The sequence below is a fragment of the Ptychodera flava genome, chromosome 1 (assembly GCF_041260155.1).
Source record: "Ptychodera flava strain L36383 chromosome 1, AS_Pfla_20210202, whole genome shotgun sequence".
NCBI lineage: Eukaryota > Metazoa > Hemichordata > Enteropneusta > Ptychoderidae > Ptychodera > Ptychodera flava.
The window spans coordinates 48,378,780-48,395,359 of record NC_091928.1 but is presented as its reverse complement, the minus strand read 5'-3'; the positions used below and the strand labels follow the sequence as shown (position 1 = coordinate 48,395,359).

General features: G+C 37.4%; 1 protein-coding gene across 2 annotated transcripts; it reads right to left on the bottom strand.

The window, feature by feature from the left end:
• Positions 1–12: 12 nt before the first annotated feature.
• LOC139139950 (nose resistant to fluoxetine protein 6-like) lies at positions 13–16,097 on the bottom strand. 2 transcript variants are annotated; one of them, XR_011553918.1, is made up of 16 exons: positions 15,373–15,856; positions 12,715–12,875; positions 12,230–12,317; positions 11,740–11,833; positions 10,808–10,992; positions 8,814–8,981; positions 8,142–8,235; positions 7,760–7,849; positions 6,957–7,134; positions 6,466–6,545; positions 5,371–5,475; positions 4,360–4,507; positions 3,104–3,290; positions 2,353–2,495; positions 1,102–1,451; positions 37–856 (listed from the first exon to the last, which is right to left on the bottom strand). XR_011553918.1 is itself a non-coding variant. In XM_070708920.1 (15 exons), exons 1-15 carry the CDS (start codon positions 15,713–15,715, stop codon positions 1,329–1,331), a joined length of 2,187 nt encoding a protein of 728 aa, XP_070565021.1. In that variant the 5' UTR covers positions 15,716–16,097; the 3' UTR covers positions 13–1,328. The 2 variants fall into 2 exon arrangements, 1 of the variants encoding a protein (XP_070565021.1); XM_070708920.1 differs by having other exon boundaries at positions 13–1,451; positions 15,373–16,097.
• Positions 16,098–16,580: the final 483 nt, after the last annotated feature.

Below are 16,580 nucleotides of genomic sequence, written 5' to 3'. Positions count from 1 at the left end.
GTCTTGATATGTAACGTTCAAAAGCAGCTTTTTTTTGGAAATTTTATTACATTAATTGAAGAAGAACCTGAACCATGTCATTAAACCCAGTAAGCAACATCAATTCTCAATACTAAAACCTTGTCATTTTACAATTGTTACAAGCACCTTTCTTGTACATTTCTCCCCTTAAAGCTACTGATATTGTTTCCCTTGATTTCTTTCGCTTTTTCACAAAACTGTGTGCAAAATTCTCAGAATTATCGGTGTTAATACGGCTACAAATGAGTATAAAAGACACACAAGTGTCATAATAAATTTTTGAAAAATGAAAAACGTCTTGCAGAAGACAAGTCCTCGGTCGTGAGGATCTTTTTGGCGTTTCTCTCTTATATGTGTGTTCTGTTGATAGATCATTTTCTCCCATTGAACGGACACAAAGTGTAATTTTCAAAGTGTTTTACCTGAGATTTTTGTCACTCACTTAGGGGCAAAAATCATATTAAAAATACCAAGAACTGTACAGTGAGAGTATTGTTTGAATAGTTCATTTTGGCTCCAAAATATTCTTTGCTTGTATATTTATCCTCAAAGTCACGTCCGGATTTCAAATAGTTCACTCTGAAGACATGTTTGCATTGTAAAGTTTATGGTCGTCATCAGATTGTCGTAAAAGACTAAAATTCTGAAGAATATTCTGTCTGTTGAAGGTTCTGCCTGACACCTGTCTGTTCGTCCATCCGTCTGCCTTTCAGTTTGTCTGCCGTACGAAAAGAGAATGTTCTTCTCAAAGAATCGTCACTTTGCTTTGTAAGTCTGGACTAGAACAAACCTGCTTCGAAAGTAAAAGTAGCCCTAGTGAGTAACACGATTGGAACTGATTTGGGATAATTGGATCTTCATATTTTTCAAATTTCTCAAAAGTGTTAGGTGCTCTATGGCTGAATGTTGCAATATTACAAATTACTCATAAAAACAAGTGTGTAACTGAAAAGAAAGGCAGATGACATTACATTTGCTGATCAAACAGACAATACTTCACCATCCAATTATCCCAATTTAGTTCCAATCGTGTTAAGTATAAATTCATTTCAAATTCTATGTTTTGTACATTATGGTCACTTCAATTTCTTAAAAATGTCATTTTTATGATAATGCTTGCACAAAACCCAATGGATATGTCTGAGAAGATTTTCAAAACATTATACGAACACAATTGTTCAAATACTTCATAAAGCTATATCAGTTTAAGATTTTTCTCCCTCGGGATCTTCTCTGATTTAATATCAAAAATTTTAAAATTTAAAATCAATAGCATTTCCTTGGAAATCCGATACAAAAGATTGTCTTTATTTCTTCTTGTCTTTCCGAAGCAGAACTTTTTCAAGTCTCATCATCGGGGCTTCAGTCATTAGTGAGAGGACAAGTGCCACACAGTAAGATAACACCAGATTACCAATGTAAAGATAGATCTGCAACAACAAAAACAGACGAGTTTGTTTTCGCAAAGTTCGAGTTATACCGACAGTTGAATCCACTTCGTAAGCTTGACGTCTGGAGTTACCTTTTCCAAGTCGGTTATTTTTAGTCATCTTTGAATGATTCAGATAGATTCATCAGTTTGTTTTCATGTAAATGTGCTTATATTTTTGACAAAAGATAATTTCAGAATTGGATAATATTGTAAATAAGCATTACGCTGAATGCAGCCATACACTGCGATACAGTCAGTTTACACGCATTGCTGTGTCATTTCGGTACGACTCTTTTGAGCTGCATTGAAAGTTTAAACTAAGCGATTACTACTATGGACTGGATCAAGTCAAGGGTTGAGAAAGTTTGCTTATAAGATGTCATCTTTACCCTGTACGATCATTTGCTCTTGAAAGTGGATACACAACTGGAATCACTCCGAGTCAATGTTTGTTTGACCCAGGCGAAAGTGATAACGACCCCCCCCCCAAAAAAAACAAACAAACAAAAAACAAAAAACAAAAACAAACAAAAAACCCCACCAGAATGATACATCGAAAGTGACTGGTTCATAAAAAATATACAGTTTATGATTGTAAATATTGATCTTGTACTCGTAAACGTGTTTCATTTTGAACATGATTTGACATGTGTCCATAAAAGGCGCCCTCAACGTTTAAGCATAATTTTGTAAAGAAAAACGAAATTTTGACAGAATGAGCCCAAATAGTAGAGTCGCCTGAAGGAGGTTAACTTGTTGGTCACATACAATGGTGACGAAAAACGATGGACTGTCTCGAAATATACAGCAATGCTATACATAATTACACATTACAAAGTGTCTGTCTTTCCGATGACTTAAGCATGTTATTTCCGTGTAAATTGTTGTTTCTTTCTTACCTGTTGTAAATCGGTCAAGTGTATCAGCCTCTCGGCGTAGTCCGAATAAGCCTGTATAACAAGCGGATGAGAGAGATAAGCAGCGTACGTCAGCCGACTTATCGGTATCCAAGCTTTCCAGGCCAGAATTGTGTTTATTGGACCTGCGGGTGGGAGTGCAAATATGTACATGTCAGAAACTCTACTTCCAAAGCGATGAAAGTTTTTTGAGGGCGCACATCATTTTCATAGGCTTTGTCTGATGATCAACAGAAGATATAATGGTCATATAAGGTGTTAACTTATGTGGTTTAGTAAGTCTAGAATAGAAAGTCATGTATATTAAGGTCATTATATTTTAATGACATATTGCAGTGTTAATATTAAGGTTGAAATCTTCTCGAGGACAGACTTTTCCAATACTTTTCGTGTCCACCGCTTTTGGGGATTATTTTGAAAGTTCTTGGCGTGAGAAAAGTTTTCAACGTCTTAGTTTTTTAAAAATCGAAAATGTTCTTTTTCCAAAAGAGGAACACAGAGATGGCGACCATTTAGAATTTCAGATGCCATTAAATGTTCGGTAATTAAATTATTAGGTAATTTATCTTGTGCCAAACTTTGCACAGTTACGTCTGAGTTTTAGTTTTGATTTAGAAAGAAAATAGTGTGAAGTGTCATTGAGCAAAGTTTGGGCGAATGTTTAAGTCTCTCATTTTCGTGCAACCTCATATTTCCAGAGAGTCTTGACAATCTGACCTAATTGATTACTCACCGCCATATCCTGTCAGACACGCGAATGTTAACCAGCCAATGGCGACGCCCCAGGCGACTCGACAAACGGTCATATAAAAGATATCTACCCCGCGAGACAACACCACACCGTGTAAGGTCCCGTACGACCCATACAAGACAGCCAGGGCAATAACCCATGCAGCCACCCAACATAGAAAATTAATGACCTGTGTTAGCGGACACAAAGGATGAGAATTCATGTAAGTTACAGTGAGTACACAAATTAGTCATCGTTCGTCGTTAGAATTGATGATGTTAGTATTGTTATATCTTTCAGTGTGGCAAAGGCGCAATTTTTAAAAATTATGATTACGGGACGGTAAATGTCAACACTTGTGATTGCAAAGGTGTATACGGTGATCACATTCTGATTTTGGTTGATTACATGAATGTGGAAGTAAGCTTTAAGTTGGAGTTTGCTACGAGAATATGTGCGACAAAAGGAAAAGTTAGAATCGGCGTTTCATCATTTTCGTGCCGATATAATTAATATTACTTGATAAGGTAAAACAATAAGGGTGTGGTAAACATGTGACTTTCTTTCGCCGTTCATCAAAATGCAATTATGAAAGAATACTTAGTTTAAAACAAAGTTATTCCTAAATGACACAAGAAGCCAGAACAGCGCCTTAACTGGTGCAGCCAACGAACAATGCACTTTTCAAAAGTCCTTACTATGATTAGATATATTGTGCATGACAAATAATGTGAACTGACTAATTTTAAGTCAAGAGGACAGTTCATAATTTGCCCTCCCACAGAAAATGTTTCGACTTACCCTCCCACACTAAAACTTCATTTTTACCCCCTCTCCACTTATTTTGCCTGTTTCCCCTCCCCACTGTGAATTTTTGAAGCTCCCTCACCCTGTGGCGAAAAAAATAGTGCCAATTTCCCGTGCCCTGGAAACAATTTCCCTCAAATAGTTTTTCGCCAAGCCCTGTCCCCAGGACAATCAACCGATATCCGCCCTGCCCTACAAATAAAACTAAAATTTGCTCCCCTGCGACCCAAAAACATGTCCCTGCCCTAGCAAAATTAAAATTCCCCTGCCCTCAAAAGTTGCTCCTAGAATAGCTTTTTCGATGAATAGCTCCGTTGGCTGCACCTGCCTTAAGCCTTGAAATGTTCTGTGTATTAGGACGCAGTATCTAAATCGTCACATGAGAGTTCATTTTCGCGTGTTTTACAACGCTATCTAATTTCATACAAAAGCTGGTTTTTAAATGACGATACCTTGTTAATTTTGAATCGAAGCGACATTGTCACGAGTAGGTAGCCGACGAACATTCCTATCAGGTAGGTGCAAATACGAGTCCATGGCTTGGTGTAATAGTACGGTGACATCACGAAGTATGTGTAGTTGTCTTGCGGAGTGTTCATGCTAAAAAACGTAAAATTTTTCGATCACGTTTCAGTTTTACATTGTTAGGAATACGCAAATCGCATATTTTTTCTGATCTTTGTATTCTGTTCAGTAGTGTCGAAGTTTGGTATTTTGGGTAATTTTTGATCGAATACGGGATTATACTGCAGAGTTAACGAACAGCGAGGTACACTATTTCAGCGTGTATAGGGACGGGACATCTTGGCAATTGTCGATTTCCTTTCCAAATAGTCGAGATTGAAAGCGTATTCTTTGTTTAAAGTACAAGAGGCTAAATATTTCACAGTTTAAAAACTGGGTGTGTGGCTATAAGCAAACAAAATCACGCTTAAATCTTAAAATATTTTGATTATTAAAGCAAATTTATGTCGTCAAGGTGTTGCTTTGAAGTCTTTTCTTCGATCAGTGTTCTGTGCTATCATAACAGGGCTTAGTTCTCTTTTCGAAGTCGTTTGCAAACATTACTGACAAGAGTCGAGCAAGAAAATGAGGCATTGGTAGGTGTGCACTTAAAGCCCTATCAGATGTACGTCTTCGCATTTTACTTTGTTTTAGACTCCCTTGATTAGCCACATTGTCTTGAAAATGTCACCATTTCAATCCTTGATTGATTGATTTGGTCGATTAAATATAGGCAAATACACGTATATTTGCGGCGTATATTATTTTGGTGAGAATTTTTTTCATTAGATGCATCTGATTTCAAACAGTGTTATAAAAAATACACAGCTAATGGGGCTTTAGAGCAGGCAGGGTATGCTTAGTACTTGGTAATCAACTTTTAAGATAGTTAAGCAAAAGGGGAAAACGGTCACTACAGAGGTGGACAATCGTGCATTTTAATACGCATGAATACTCACTATGCTGGCTTTGATGTCAAATCATGATGAACGCCAAGACCAGCTCTTATGCCTAGACACGCTGCTAAGAGTACAGACAGGACAATATTACCGATCTTCGGCCTCCTGGTAAAATGAAAGAAAAACATCTTTTTCAGTTAACCATACAGAAAGTACGTGGATCCATCTTTTATCGTACGTTCATATTCCTGACATTTTATTCAATTCGTCTACATGTATTAAATAAAACAGATTGAGCATTAAAATCTTTATGGTGATTTGACGCTCACAGACAGGCAATAGATAACCCTAATGAATTGGACAATTTTGTTGATGATGGTTGCTATTCAATTCTCAGCATTTGAAATGTCGTTTCATGTTATTTCAATGGTTTCATAATGAATGAAAAGGCAAAATTCGTGGACTGTGGTCGACAAAGTACAACACTTGTATAACTTCAGCCCGCTTAAAAAAAACGTATCAGCTCTCTCGCTCTCTCTGTCTGTCTCTCAGTCTCTCTCTCTCTCTCTCTCTCTCTCTCTCTCTCTCTCTCTCTCTCTCTCTCTCTCTCTCTCTCTCTCTCTCTCTCTCTCTCTCTCTCTCTCTCTCTCTCTCTCTCTCTCTCTCTCTCTCTGGCAGCAGCAGCAGAAGCACTTGAAGTAGATAGTCCACATTCAAGGGAGATAAGTCTTAAGCTTCATCTTGTTGTGTTTTTGAAATCAAGAAAAGTGAAATGTTTCCACGCATAACATAAATTAAAATATCACTGGTGTATAATACATTGATTGCAGAGTACACTACTAAGGTTGTCGGTGAATTGCATCAATACCGCTCATAAGTGTTTTCAGAAGATACTAGAATTTCGACTTTATGCTATCGCCTAGCTACGTGAGTATTGTACGTAAGCATAGCTGTACGTATGTCACGTATGGCTGAACTCGGTCAACGGACGATAGAAGTTGCCTGTGTAACCTCTCAAATTACACAGAAATAATGTTGGCTGCTCCCTAAAATGGTAACAATGACAGAAAATTCAATGTGAAACATATTAAAATGAACAGGTCGTGCGCAAACACAGATAGGCTTTTTATCACAGTCCCGCGAAGGAAGACTCACTTATAGAGGAGCAGGAGTAAGAGCGGACTGATCACGTGGAACTGCATGTCGTTGCCAAGATACCACGCCACTTCGAAACACTGCAAAGCAAATGGAAGGAAGGTATTTTCATTGGTTCATATGTTATTTCTCATTCTCATGACTGCTTCATAAGCTACAAGTTAGAGCTTCTATTGGTACAAATTCACTGGTTTGATAGACCACTGCTTAACCGCCAATCATATCAACTAAATTCTGTACTTAATATGGACTGTGGCGAACGTTCAAGTGAACAAGTACGTTCACCCCACCCCACCCCGTCTAAAAAGCTATTTTGATACACTACACTGCCGAGTTACCTGTAGTTAAGGGCGTTAAAATGACCTCTTATTGTTACGTAGGCGTAGAATGACAACACTGATATCACTTACTGTGAAGTTGTTTTGGTTCATCGGTACATCAATGAAAGGTGCACGATGTGTGATCCGGTAATCAAAAGTAGTCGTACTTACCTGTTTTTCGATATCAGCGGGCCAGGGAACCAGGTTATTTATGTACAGCAAGTTTGTCCACCAATATTTGCGACAAGGTTCCTGAAGGTCGTGTACCAATGGCTGGTATGGACCACTGCCCAAATATGGCAGGAAGTATGTTGTGAAAAATATCACGAACATGTACATAGGCGTCAATCTGTGGAGAAGAATTAGAAATATGCAAATATGACACCATTCGTGCTGACGACTTCCAAGTTTATGTATCACACGTATCACAAAGGGAATTTAGTAGAATCCACACAAGAGCTGTTCCTCGCCTTTGAAAAAATGCATCTTCTTTTCGTTTATGTATGTAAATGAAATAGAAACTTTCTTATATCAGCGGATTTCGTGATGTACAGCCTTTTTAGTAGACAATGATCAAATTTTATTATAATTGTCTTTTTGTTGTCTATTTCTTAGCTATGCTCGTGCTGTGTCGCGTTATTTATGCTTGTCTGTTTATGGTGTTAATTTTTAAGCGCAATGATTCAACCATCTTCTTGGGAAATATCATCAACATTGTTGCTGTCGTCATCGCCACCATTATCATCATCGCCATCATCATCATCATCATCATCATCATCATCATCATCATCATCATCATCATCATCATCATCATCATCCTCCTCCTCCTCCTCCTCATCATCATCATCATCATCATCATCATATAGAATTTGCAATGGAGCATGCTCCGATCCCATATCTGTTAGCACTAAAAATGCCCGGATGTTAAAAGCATCGATCCACGCAATTAGCATTACTCTGTGTGATCAACTGACCTCCAAAATCGATGGATATAAAACATAACCCAGTTCACCTTTCTACCTTCTGTCAGTTCTCTCAAGGTCAGATACGTCACCAACAAACCACTGCGCATGTGCAGACAAAATGAAGTTAGAGAATCAAAGACAACATATCAGAAGAGGGTAAAAATTACAACATACAGCAGATCATTCTATAGGTGTGAATTTGACAGTGAATTGACTACAAGATAAAAAGACACAGGTAAATAATTCAATGTTTACAACTGTGTAAGTCCAATGATTCGGAAGAATTTGCATAATTGATTGCAATAGTCATTACAACGTTAACTTATATAAATGCTGCGAGATATGGAGGACACGTCTACAAAAAATCAAACATGTATTGCAACACCATTACCTGAGAAAGAAGAAAGTATCGACAGAAAATGTAGCGTTTAATATCGCTTGAAAGGTAAACCTGTCCATGATATCCTGGACGATCAATACATTGTCTGTAAAGAGAGAATTCCAAAGTTAGCTTCGTGTAGAATCACCATTTTCTGAGCTGTGCCGACGAGGTGAATTCTGTTGAAAGATAGTATTCTCGATAGGGGTCGCTCGTCATACGAAGGGAGTTTACCGGTATATAAACACTGGCTTTTCAAAGAAGAAACTTATTCTCAAATACGTTGAAGCGTCCAAAAGGATGGCACTAACCTATAATTAAAAGATTGTTTTACTATTGTATGGTATTGACACGTGCAATTGCACCAGAAACTGTCGTGTTGCACTTTGCCAAGCAAGGCGACATTTGTGTCAGTGCACAGATTATAAAACCAGTGAACCACTCGGCGCTCTTTAGAATGACTGTGTGTGTATTATGATTAATCTTAACAATTGAGTATTGATACTCTTGAAACATGAAATTCTATCAAACCTATGTTTCCTTTATGAAAATAAAATAATGTAACTACAAATTTTTACTCCATCAAACATTTAATATCGTATTGTATGCGCATATGTAGTGTCCTGTGTCGGAATGCAAGTAGGCTTGACCCTGTACACAATCCTTTCACAGACCGTTACTCACCAGCGATTCCAAGGAAAGACGTGTAGCTGTGTCCCAGTATAACCCACCACATACTGAGTACTCGTATACCGTGTATAGCAGCCAGCGTGCCCGCAGTTTGTCTCGTGTCTAACATCTTACGACCGTTCTCCAGAACAGAAAACGCCAGGAGACACTGTCCCAATGTACCTGTAAAAGTCGAATTAACAGTAAAAATAGGCCGACCAGCGGGAGATCCAATACTGATATAATACGGGAGATATTTGCTGCAGTTTTAGGTCGTTTGTAATTTTTTGCTCACGTGTTTACACACGTGAGCATATGTCGCAGCGATGTCTGTCTGTCTGTGTGTCCGTGTGTCTGTCTGTCTGTCTGTCTGTCTGTCTGTCTGTCTGTCTGTCTGTCTGTCTGTCTGTCTGTTGGTCCGATATCTCAAAAACGGCTCATCAGATCAGAATGAAATCAGGTACTAGATTCAGATAGCAAATGAGAAGAACTGATTAGTTTTTGGTGGGTGCGGCTTGCATACTTTTTGCTCATTTGCATAATTAATGATTTTAGAAAAAACGGATATACATTAAAAACGACTTCACACAATTTGATGAGATTTGCTACAAATATTGATCACACCAAGATATATCAGCAATGGGAACCATTAAGGGATGACATGAAAGACAGTTGCCAATTTGCATATTAAATGAATTTTCCTAATTAGGGATATATGTCTGATTTGACTCGATCAAAATCGACCAAACTTGGTATGTATATTAAAGATACTATGATTTAACATTATTGAAAGTCATTAAGCGTTTTAACAGCAGCCAATTCCTAATTTACATATTAATGAACTTTGCTAATTAGGGATATATATTTGAATTGACTGGACCAAAGTTGATGAATCTTCTACATGTATTGAAGCTACTATGATACAACATTTTTGACAGTCATTAAGCATATCTCCTTCAGCCTATTCCAAATTTGCATATTTAATAAACTTTCCCAATTAGGGATATATATCTGGATTAACTTGATTGTAGTTGTTGAAACTTGCTATACACATCAAAGATACTGTGATATAACATTATTGAAAGTCAAAAGACATTTTGCTTCAGCTAATTCCTAATTTGCATATTAAATGAATTTTCATAATTAGGGATATTTATCTGAATTGACATGATCAAAATTGATGAAACTTGCTATGTACATTAAAGACACTATAATACAATATTATTGAAAGTCATTAAGTATTTTCTCTTCAGCCAATTCCTAATTTGCATATTTAATAAACTTTCCTAATTAGAGATATATATCTGAATCGACTTGACCAACGTTGACAAAACTTGCTACATATATTGCATATACCATGATACAACATTATTGAAAATATTAAGCATTTTTACTTAAGCCTATTCCTAATTTACATATTTAATGAACTTTGCTTATAAGGGATATACACTGAGATTTACTTGATCAAAGTTGGCAAAACATGCTATGTACCGTACATTGATGATTATACCAGGTTAAAACAATATCAAAAGTCATTTCACATTTTCATGTCAGCTAATTTATAATTTGCATATCTAATGAGCTTTCACAGCTCGGCATATATGGCTTGAAGGCCCTGGCCAACGGTAATTACACTTGCTATATAAAGTGGTGATACAATGACAGCAGTCAAAGAACTTTAATATTTTTATTTCAGCTAATTACATATTTGTATACTTCATGACCTAATCCGCGGTGATTATTGTTCATTATGTTGATCATAATACTTTCAATAAAGTTGCAAACATATGGCAAAGGTTCAATTTACACAACTGCAATATATAATGAAACACGTGAGCATTTGCAGTTCATATCTGATTAAGGCATATTAACATTGTCCGCCAACTACTCTGTGCTTAAACTTTATGTCCTATATTGTGGCATCTAAGGCCGGTAAATAAAATACTTTTCTTCAGCTCTACAGGTTGGTCATTGTTCAGTAAAAACTCTAAACATGTAATGAAACTTACCCGGATGGTAGTGAAACTTCTGGGAATCCATTCGCCTAAATGTCAGCGTTTCTTCATCTTCTCTGACGTCATGTTGCAACGAAAACGGAATAGGAAACCTTCCATTGTTTTGATTAATTAAAGGTATGGCCAAATCATACAGTGTACCAATGGCCATTAGAAACAGTAGAATGCCAATGACGACTCTGAAAGAGAGCAAACGTTTTCTCAAAGAAGAGTTCCTATGCTGTTGAAAATCTGCAACTTTACGGTCGTATATTGAGAAACGTAGTTCTCTGTACTGAGCATGGGTCAAGACCTTCCAACCTTTCAGAACAACCGTTGGTTCATGCACTTTATGGAGGGATTTTGGTTCATGCTTAAACTTTTCGATACGGTTGGTAAACCTGTGTACAGGACAACATCGTACGCAGTAAGTGAAAGTGTAGTATTGCTTTCTCAACTTCAGTTTACCATAGTTTGGAGATACGAAAGGAACAGATACGTACGAAGATCTCGTATACGAAAGACAGAAAGTAATCTCCAAGAGACAATCCATGATATTTGATGTGGGTCGTACTATTTGTCAATCAGTGAAAGATATGCAACTAGACTGATTATAAGAGAATCAATTTATGATATTTTTGGGGAACTACTTTTACATCAGCCCGGTTTTCTTGTCAAAAGCCGTTTTTGCGCATCTTTCTTTGCGCATCTGTATTTTTTGAGATAAGAATGACTATAAGCTGTGCTGGTGATTTCAACGGTTTTTTCTATGTGCAAAATATAGTGACTTTTCCTTACAGGTACAGAATAGTTTTAAATTAGTAAGTAACCGATTTATATTCTTGATTTTGAAAGACAATGAATGTTTGCTGAAGAAAAGTTTGAGCAAAAGTTTCAGTCTTTCATTTTCGAGGCGCAAACTACCTTAACTTTAAAATATCACTCACATCATTACGATGGCTCCGGTGGACAATTCATTCTGATCCTCTTGACAGACTACAGCGGAAGCTTTTAAACCAGCTACAGGTATGAGTCCCAGCCCTGAAAACGCATTGTCTTATTAGTATGTGTTGACCTTTGCTTATATCATATCCCATACCATACACACATACATACACACACATACACACACACACACACACACACACACACACACACACACACACACACACACACACACATACATACATACATACATACATACATACATACATACATACATACATACATACATACATACATACATACATACATACATACATACATACATACATACATACATACATACATACATACATACATACATACATACATACATACATACATACATACATACAGACAGACAGACAGAGACAGTTTAGACCACTGACCACAGTTTAGGACATAACATCAAGGCCGCTCTCGACGACCAACTGTGTGTTTTTGCCTCTATCTTACCTAAGTTGATCATCTGAAGGACTTCGAAATCATTACATGTATCGGGGACACAGAGACCATAAGACAAGGCAACATCAGGATATTGGAACTGTGGTTGAAATGGAAAATATGAGAAAGAAAGCAAGTGATACTTAAGGTAGAATGCCATTAGGGGACAGATATTCGGACTCTCAAATTTTTACAATTCTTTTCTCAACTATCACTTGTGGTGGTTTATTCATTTTTCCCATGGTTGCCATTTTGTATTATAAGTATCGGCATGCATTGGTTGCCGATGCAAACTATATAAAACATTTGATAGATTAGTTTAATACACAAAATAGCACATCATATTTGCGTGATGGCTGTAGACAATACATTCTAACATACAAAGCCGATCTTACTTTTTCTAAAGTCGACAATATTACATGCAATGTCGACAATATTACATGCAATGTGGATCTCCCAAGTACACATTTATGTTAGATGCGTGGAAACACACTTACCGTTGTACCCAACGGAAAACTAGCTTGGCAGTATTGTCCATTAAAATCCGTACCATTAGCGTAGTCTCGACCTTTGACACCAAGACACTCCTTTTTGGATCCGATCCACTGAAAGTTCCCTTCCAAAATTCCGGCGGGAGGCTTGCCGACTGAATCAAACACTTATCAGAGTAAATAAAAAACAGACCAAAAAAGGTTTAAGTTAAGTTTAAGCCATGTAGGAATAAAGGGAAATTTGTAATCGTTTTAATTGCACCTTAGATAATCATTGAGTCGTGGACAGAAGAGATTATATGGTGATAATATTAATTAAATGCTAGTCCCATCCAGTGAAAAACTCCCTTCTAAAATTCAAACAGGAGGCTTGCACACCGTATCAAACACTTTGAACAGAGTAAACAAAAACACATAAAAATGTCAACTTTATGCGCTAAAGGAAAATTATAATTCTTAAAAATTGGGTTACATATTTCAACTCATTATGCAATGATTCATCATCATGGTGGAAGATGCAGTATCTGAAGAACTGATTGATAAAGAAAATAAAAAGACATTGAATACATATCCTCATGGTCCTATTAAACAATCACTATTATTAGAATTGATCAAAATGCAGAGATTTGCAAGAACTGGTAATTTCTATATGTTGTAAAGTCTATCTATGAGAAAGTCTGAAGTGAAAATGCGAAATGGAATTTCAAATGGGTTATTTTCTTCATGTAGAGTGAAACAAGGATTTCATGTATCAATAACATTATTTATTCTGGATATCTTTGGAAACAATGCTTGCTTTCCTATTGATATTGCTGGTAAGCAATTAAGGTATATATTATGCTAATGATTTTTGCTGACGTCAAACTGACGTGCAAAACTGTCTTACTAATAATTAAGCTTCATTTAGCATTAAAAGGTCAATTTTATACCATGAAGTGTTCAAAACCCGAAGCTTTGTTTAAAGTGTGTTTAATACTGATTGTTCCAAGTAGCTCACATGCTTTAAAATGTGGGCAGCTGAATTAACAAGTTATGAGAATTATCTTGAAAAACTGTTTGTATCTTATCATAGAGTCATCTTGGCAAGAAGTGAACGCATCCCTTTTGAAGGCATGAGAGTTGAAAAACGCCCCGAAGGAAAATGTTTATATACGCTTCTTTGGCAATTTTTTTACCGTAATTACGGCAGTTACAGTCAATTACATGCCTTCAACTCACCGGGGTGAAATCATAGTCTCAACTACGAGAATGAAATAGATGAAGATTTTATTTGATGATTCAAGATAACTAGAATCTTCAAATCTCTATTTAATAATGAAAATTGCCTGAGAGATGTATAAAACTTTCCATTGCATAGACGTATATCAAAGTTTAGACTGAGTGATCATAGACTTATGAATGAAGTATGCTAGGAAAGGAAACCTAGATTACCTTTGAATAAGATAACTTGTTCAAGGAGTGATAGTAATGAAATAGATGATGATTTACGTTTGTTATTTTCTTGTAAGAAATACTTTTCTGAAAAAAAAAACAGTACCACTTCAAGGAAGTGACAATGATCCATCGATATCTTGCAGTATCTCACAAAGAAGAGAATGTGAAAAAGGTGATGGATTGTAATTAAACGTGTTACCTTCTTCAAGATTACATGTTTGTGCCAACCCCTCAAGTAGTTCAGACCAGCCTACCAGGCTATCGTCTATTTCTTATTACATAATAGAGTGGTTACCATTTTCTACTGCTGTATTGTTAGTTTAGTTTTTGTATCATACCATACTTCCAGTTAGTATGTGTCCAGTACAATAAAGATTAATTGATAAATTGATCGATTGATTCAATGATTCATTGACTGGCTGACTGATTGACTGATTGATTGATTGATTGATTGATTGATTGATTGATTGAATGATTCACTGATTGATTGACTGGTTGATTGATTGATTGATTGATTGATTGATTGATTGATTGATAGTAATCGTTTACTTGCACATTAAATAGTTAAGCCGTGCACGGAAGAGAGTATAATATACGGTAATGATAATTAAATTTATATTAGATATTAGTCATATTACTAAATTCAGTATAAAGCTAAGACAAAAAAACCAACACCATTTGGATTATTTCAGTTAATTATCACAGTGACTTAGATACAGGTCTTGAAATGCAGTCGGATATAAAGTCTTTAGCCGTTCGAGGCAACTAATAAGGACTGTGAACCCATTAGGAAGTCGTGGTCAAAGGTCATTAATGTAGCGGTTGCATTACAGGACAAGTTCAATTAAGGTCAAATTATTAGGATTTCAATGGTATTCCGCCTTGACATTGGAAACGTACTTTTATACGTGTACTTCCTGCTGGGTCACTGGTTTCATGTGTGCATGAATCGAAGCATAGAACATTTCATATCTTTGGCTACTGTCATTGCCAGGGCATGTTGAACTTGTAGTTTACGCCATTGAAAACTTTTAATGCACTACGATCGATGTGTGGCGGCGGCACGGTGTTGATCACATGACACGCTACATTCACAGCAACGAATTAACATACACTGTACTGATACTTACTGGGCGTACCGTGCTGTGTGTTCCCGGCGTAATACGGTGTGGGAGGCCTTATAACGCCGGGAACACACAGCATGGTACGCAGGGCTATACTGATACTTACTGGTGAGCGCATACATTTGCTCACTGACAATGTCAACTAAATATTTAGCTGTATCGTTGGCACATTTCTCGCTGACGTTCACCGAGGTCATTACATTCATCGGTAATATGGTGACCGGTGAATCGGCAACCCTCAGCGGTTGGTCAGAGGCTGTAAGCGATTTGCTGTTGACCAGTTTCCTAAGTACGTCGTCGTTCTGAAGTGCCCTTGCTTTGTTGACTTCATCCCACACACTGACGCCATTGCCCGGTGCAACGAGTCCACCATGCGGTTCTGACACGACTAGAATGCTACAACAGTGAGCGATGGACACAAAGACGATGATATACTGACGGAGTCGCATGTCTGATGCCCGTCGTACTGAAAGAGTTCAGTTATCTTCAGGAGCAAACCCGATGCCAATCCCGCACTGCGCGATTCGCTGCAGACTCTTGTGTACTCTCCTCACCCCGCGATACATAAACAGTCGCCTGTATTGAACTATAACTAGTGTTTGAGGGAGTAATGTTCAGTCTAGACTCTCTCACAGCCCCTTGTTTGCTATCGCAGCTAATCTTCAACCGTATAATGATGCGCCCTCAATGCTCTTTCTAGCAAGCGAGGCTCTCCGAGCCTGCTGGGAGCCTCACGGAGGTATTTCGGAGTAGTGAGGGACCAAGTGCAGGACACGCAAGCTGTAAGATACGGCACTGCCACTGTGAGGGACATCCCACCACACTAGGAGACTCTAAGGGAACGTCTGTACGGCGCTTATCTGACAAAACGTGCTTATCTGACAAAACTCTTTTTAGCAATACCCTGGGAAGTCACTTTAGCCAGCGCACTTCATGCGCGCGGTACATGTCGTCGCTTCGTACGATGTTGTGCACAGAGTGTGCCAATTTAACGTTAATACGAATTCTTCTATACGAAGGATTTTGTTTCTGTAAACTACTCTCAAATTGTTGACATATAGTTATTTTTATTTTGGTTCTTCTTCCATCGGCCGGGCTCGCGATCGCTCACTGTACAAAGTACAGTGTACGAGCCCATGGATATAACTCCGTGTTGCAACATGTAGGTGCTTTTTTATCATCCACTTGTATGTGTATTACAGTAAATATAATTTATGTACTTAAATGGCAAAATTAGCGATCGAGGAAGGTGATGAAAAACAAAAACAAAAGTACTCTGCTTGCCATTGTGGTGATTTTGATACTCCCGCCATC

Excerpts from the sequence above, each read along its gene's own strand:
- LOC139139950 (XM_070708920.1), bottom strand. The coding sequence starts at position 15,715 with ATGCGACTCCGTCAGTATATCATCGTCTTTGTGTCCATCGCTCACTGT. Across the intron at positions 11,834-12,229 it reads CCTTCAGATGATCAACTTAG|GGCTGGGACTCATACCTGTA; the intron begins GTAAGATAGAGG and ends ATGCGTTTTCAG. Across the intron at positions 8,982-10,807 it reads GAAGTTTCACTACCATCCGG|GTACATTGGGACAGTGTCTC; the intron begins GTAAGTTTCATT and ends CGACTTTTACAG.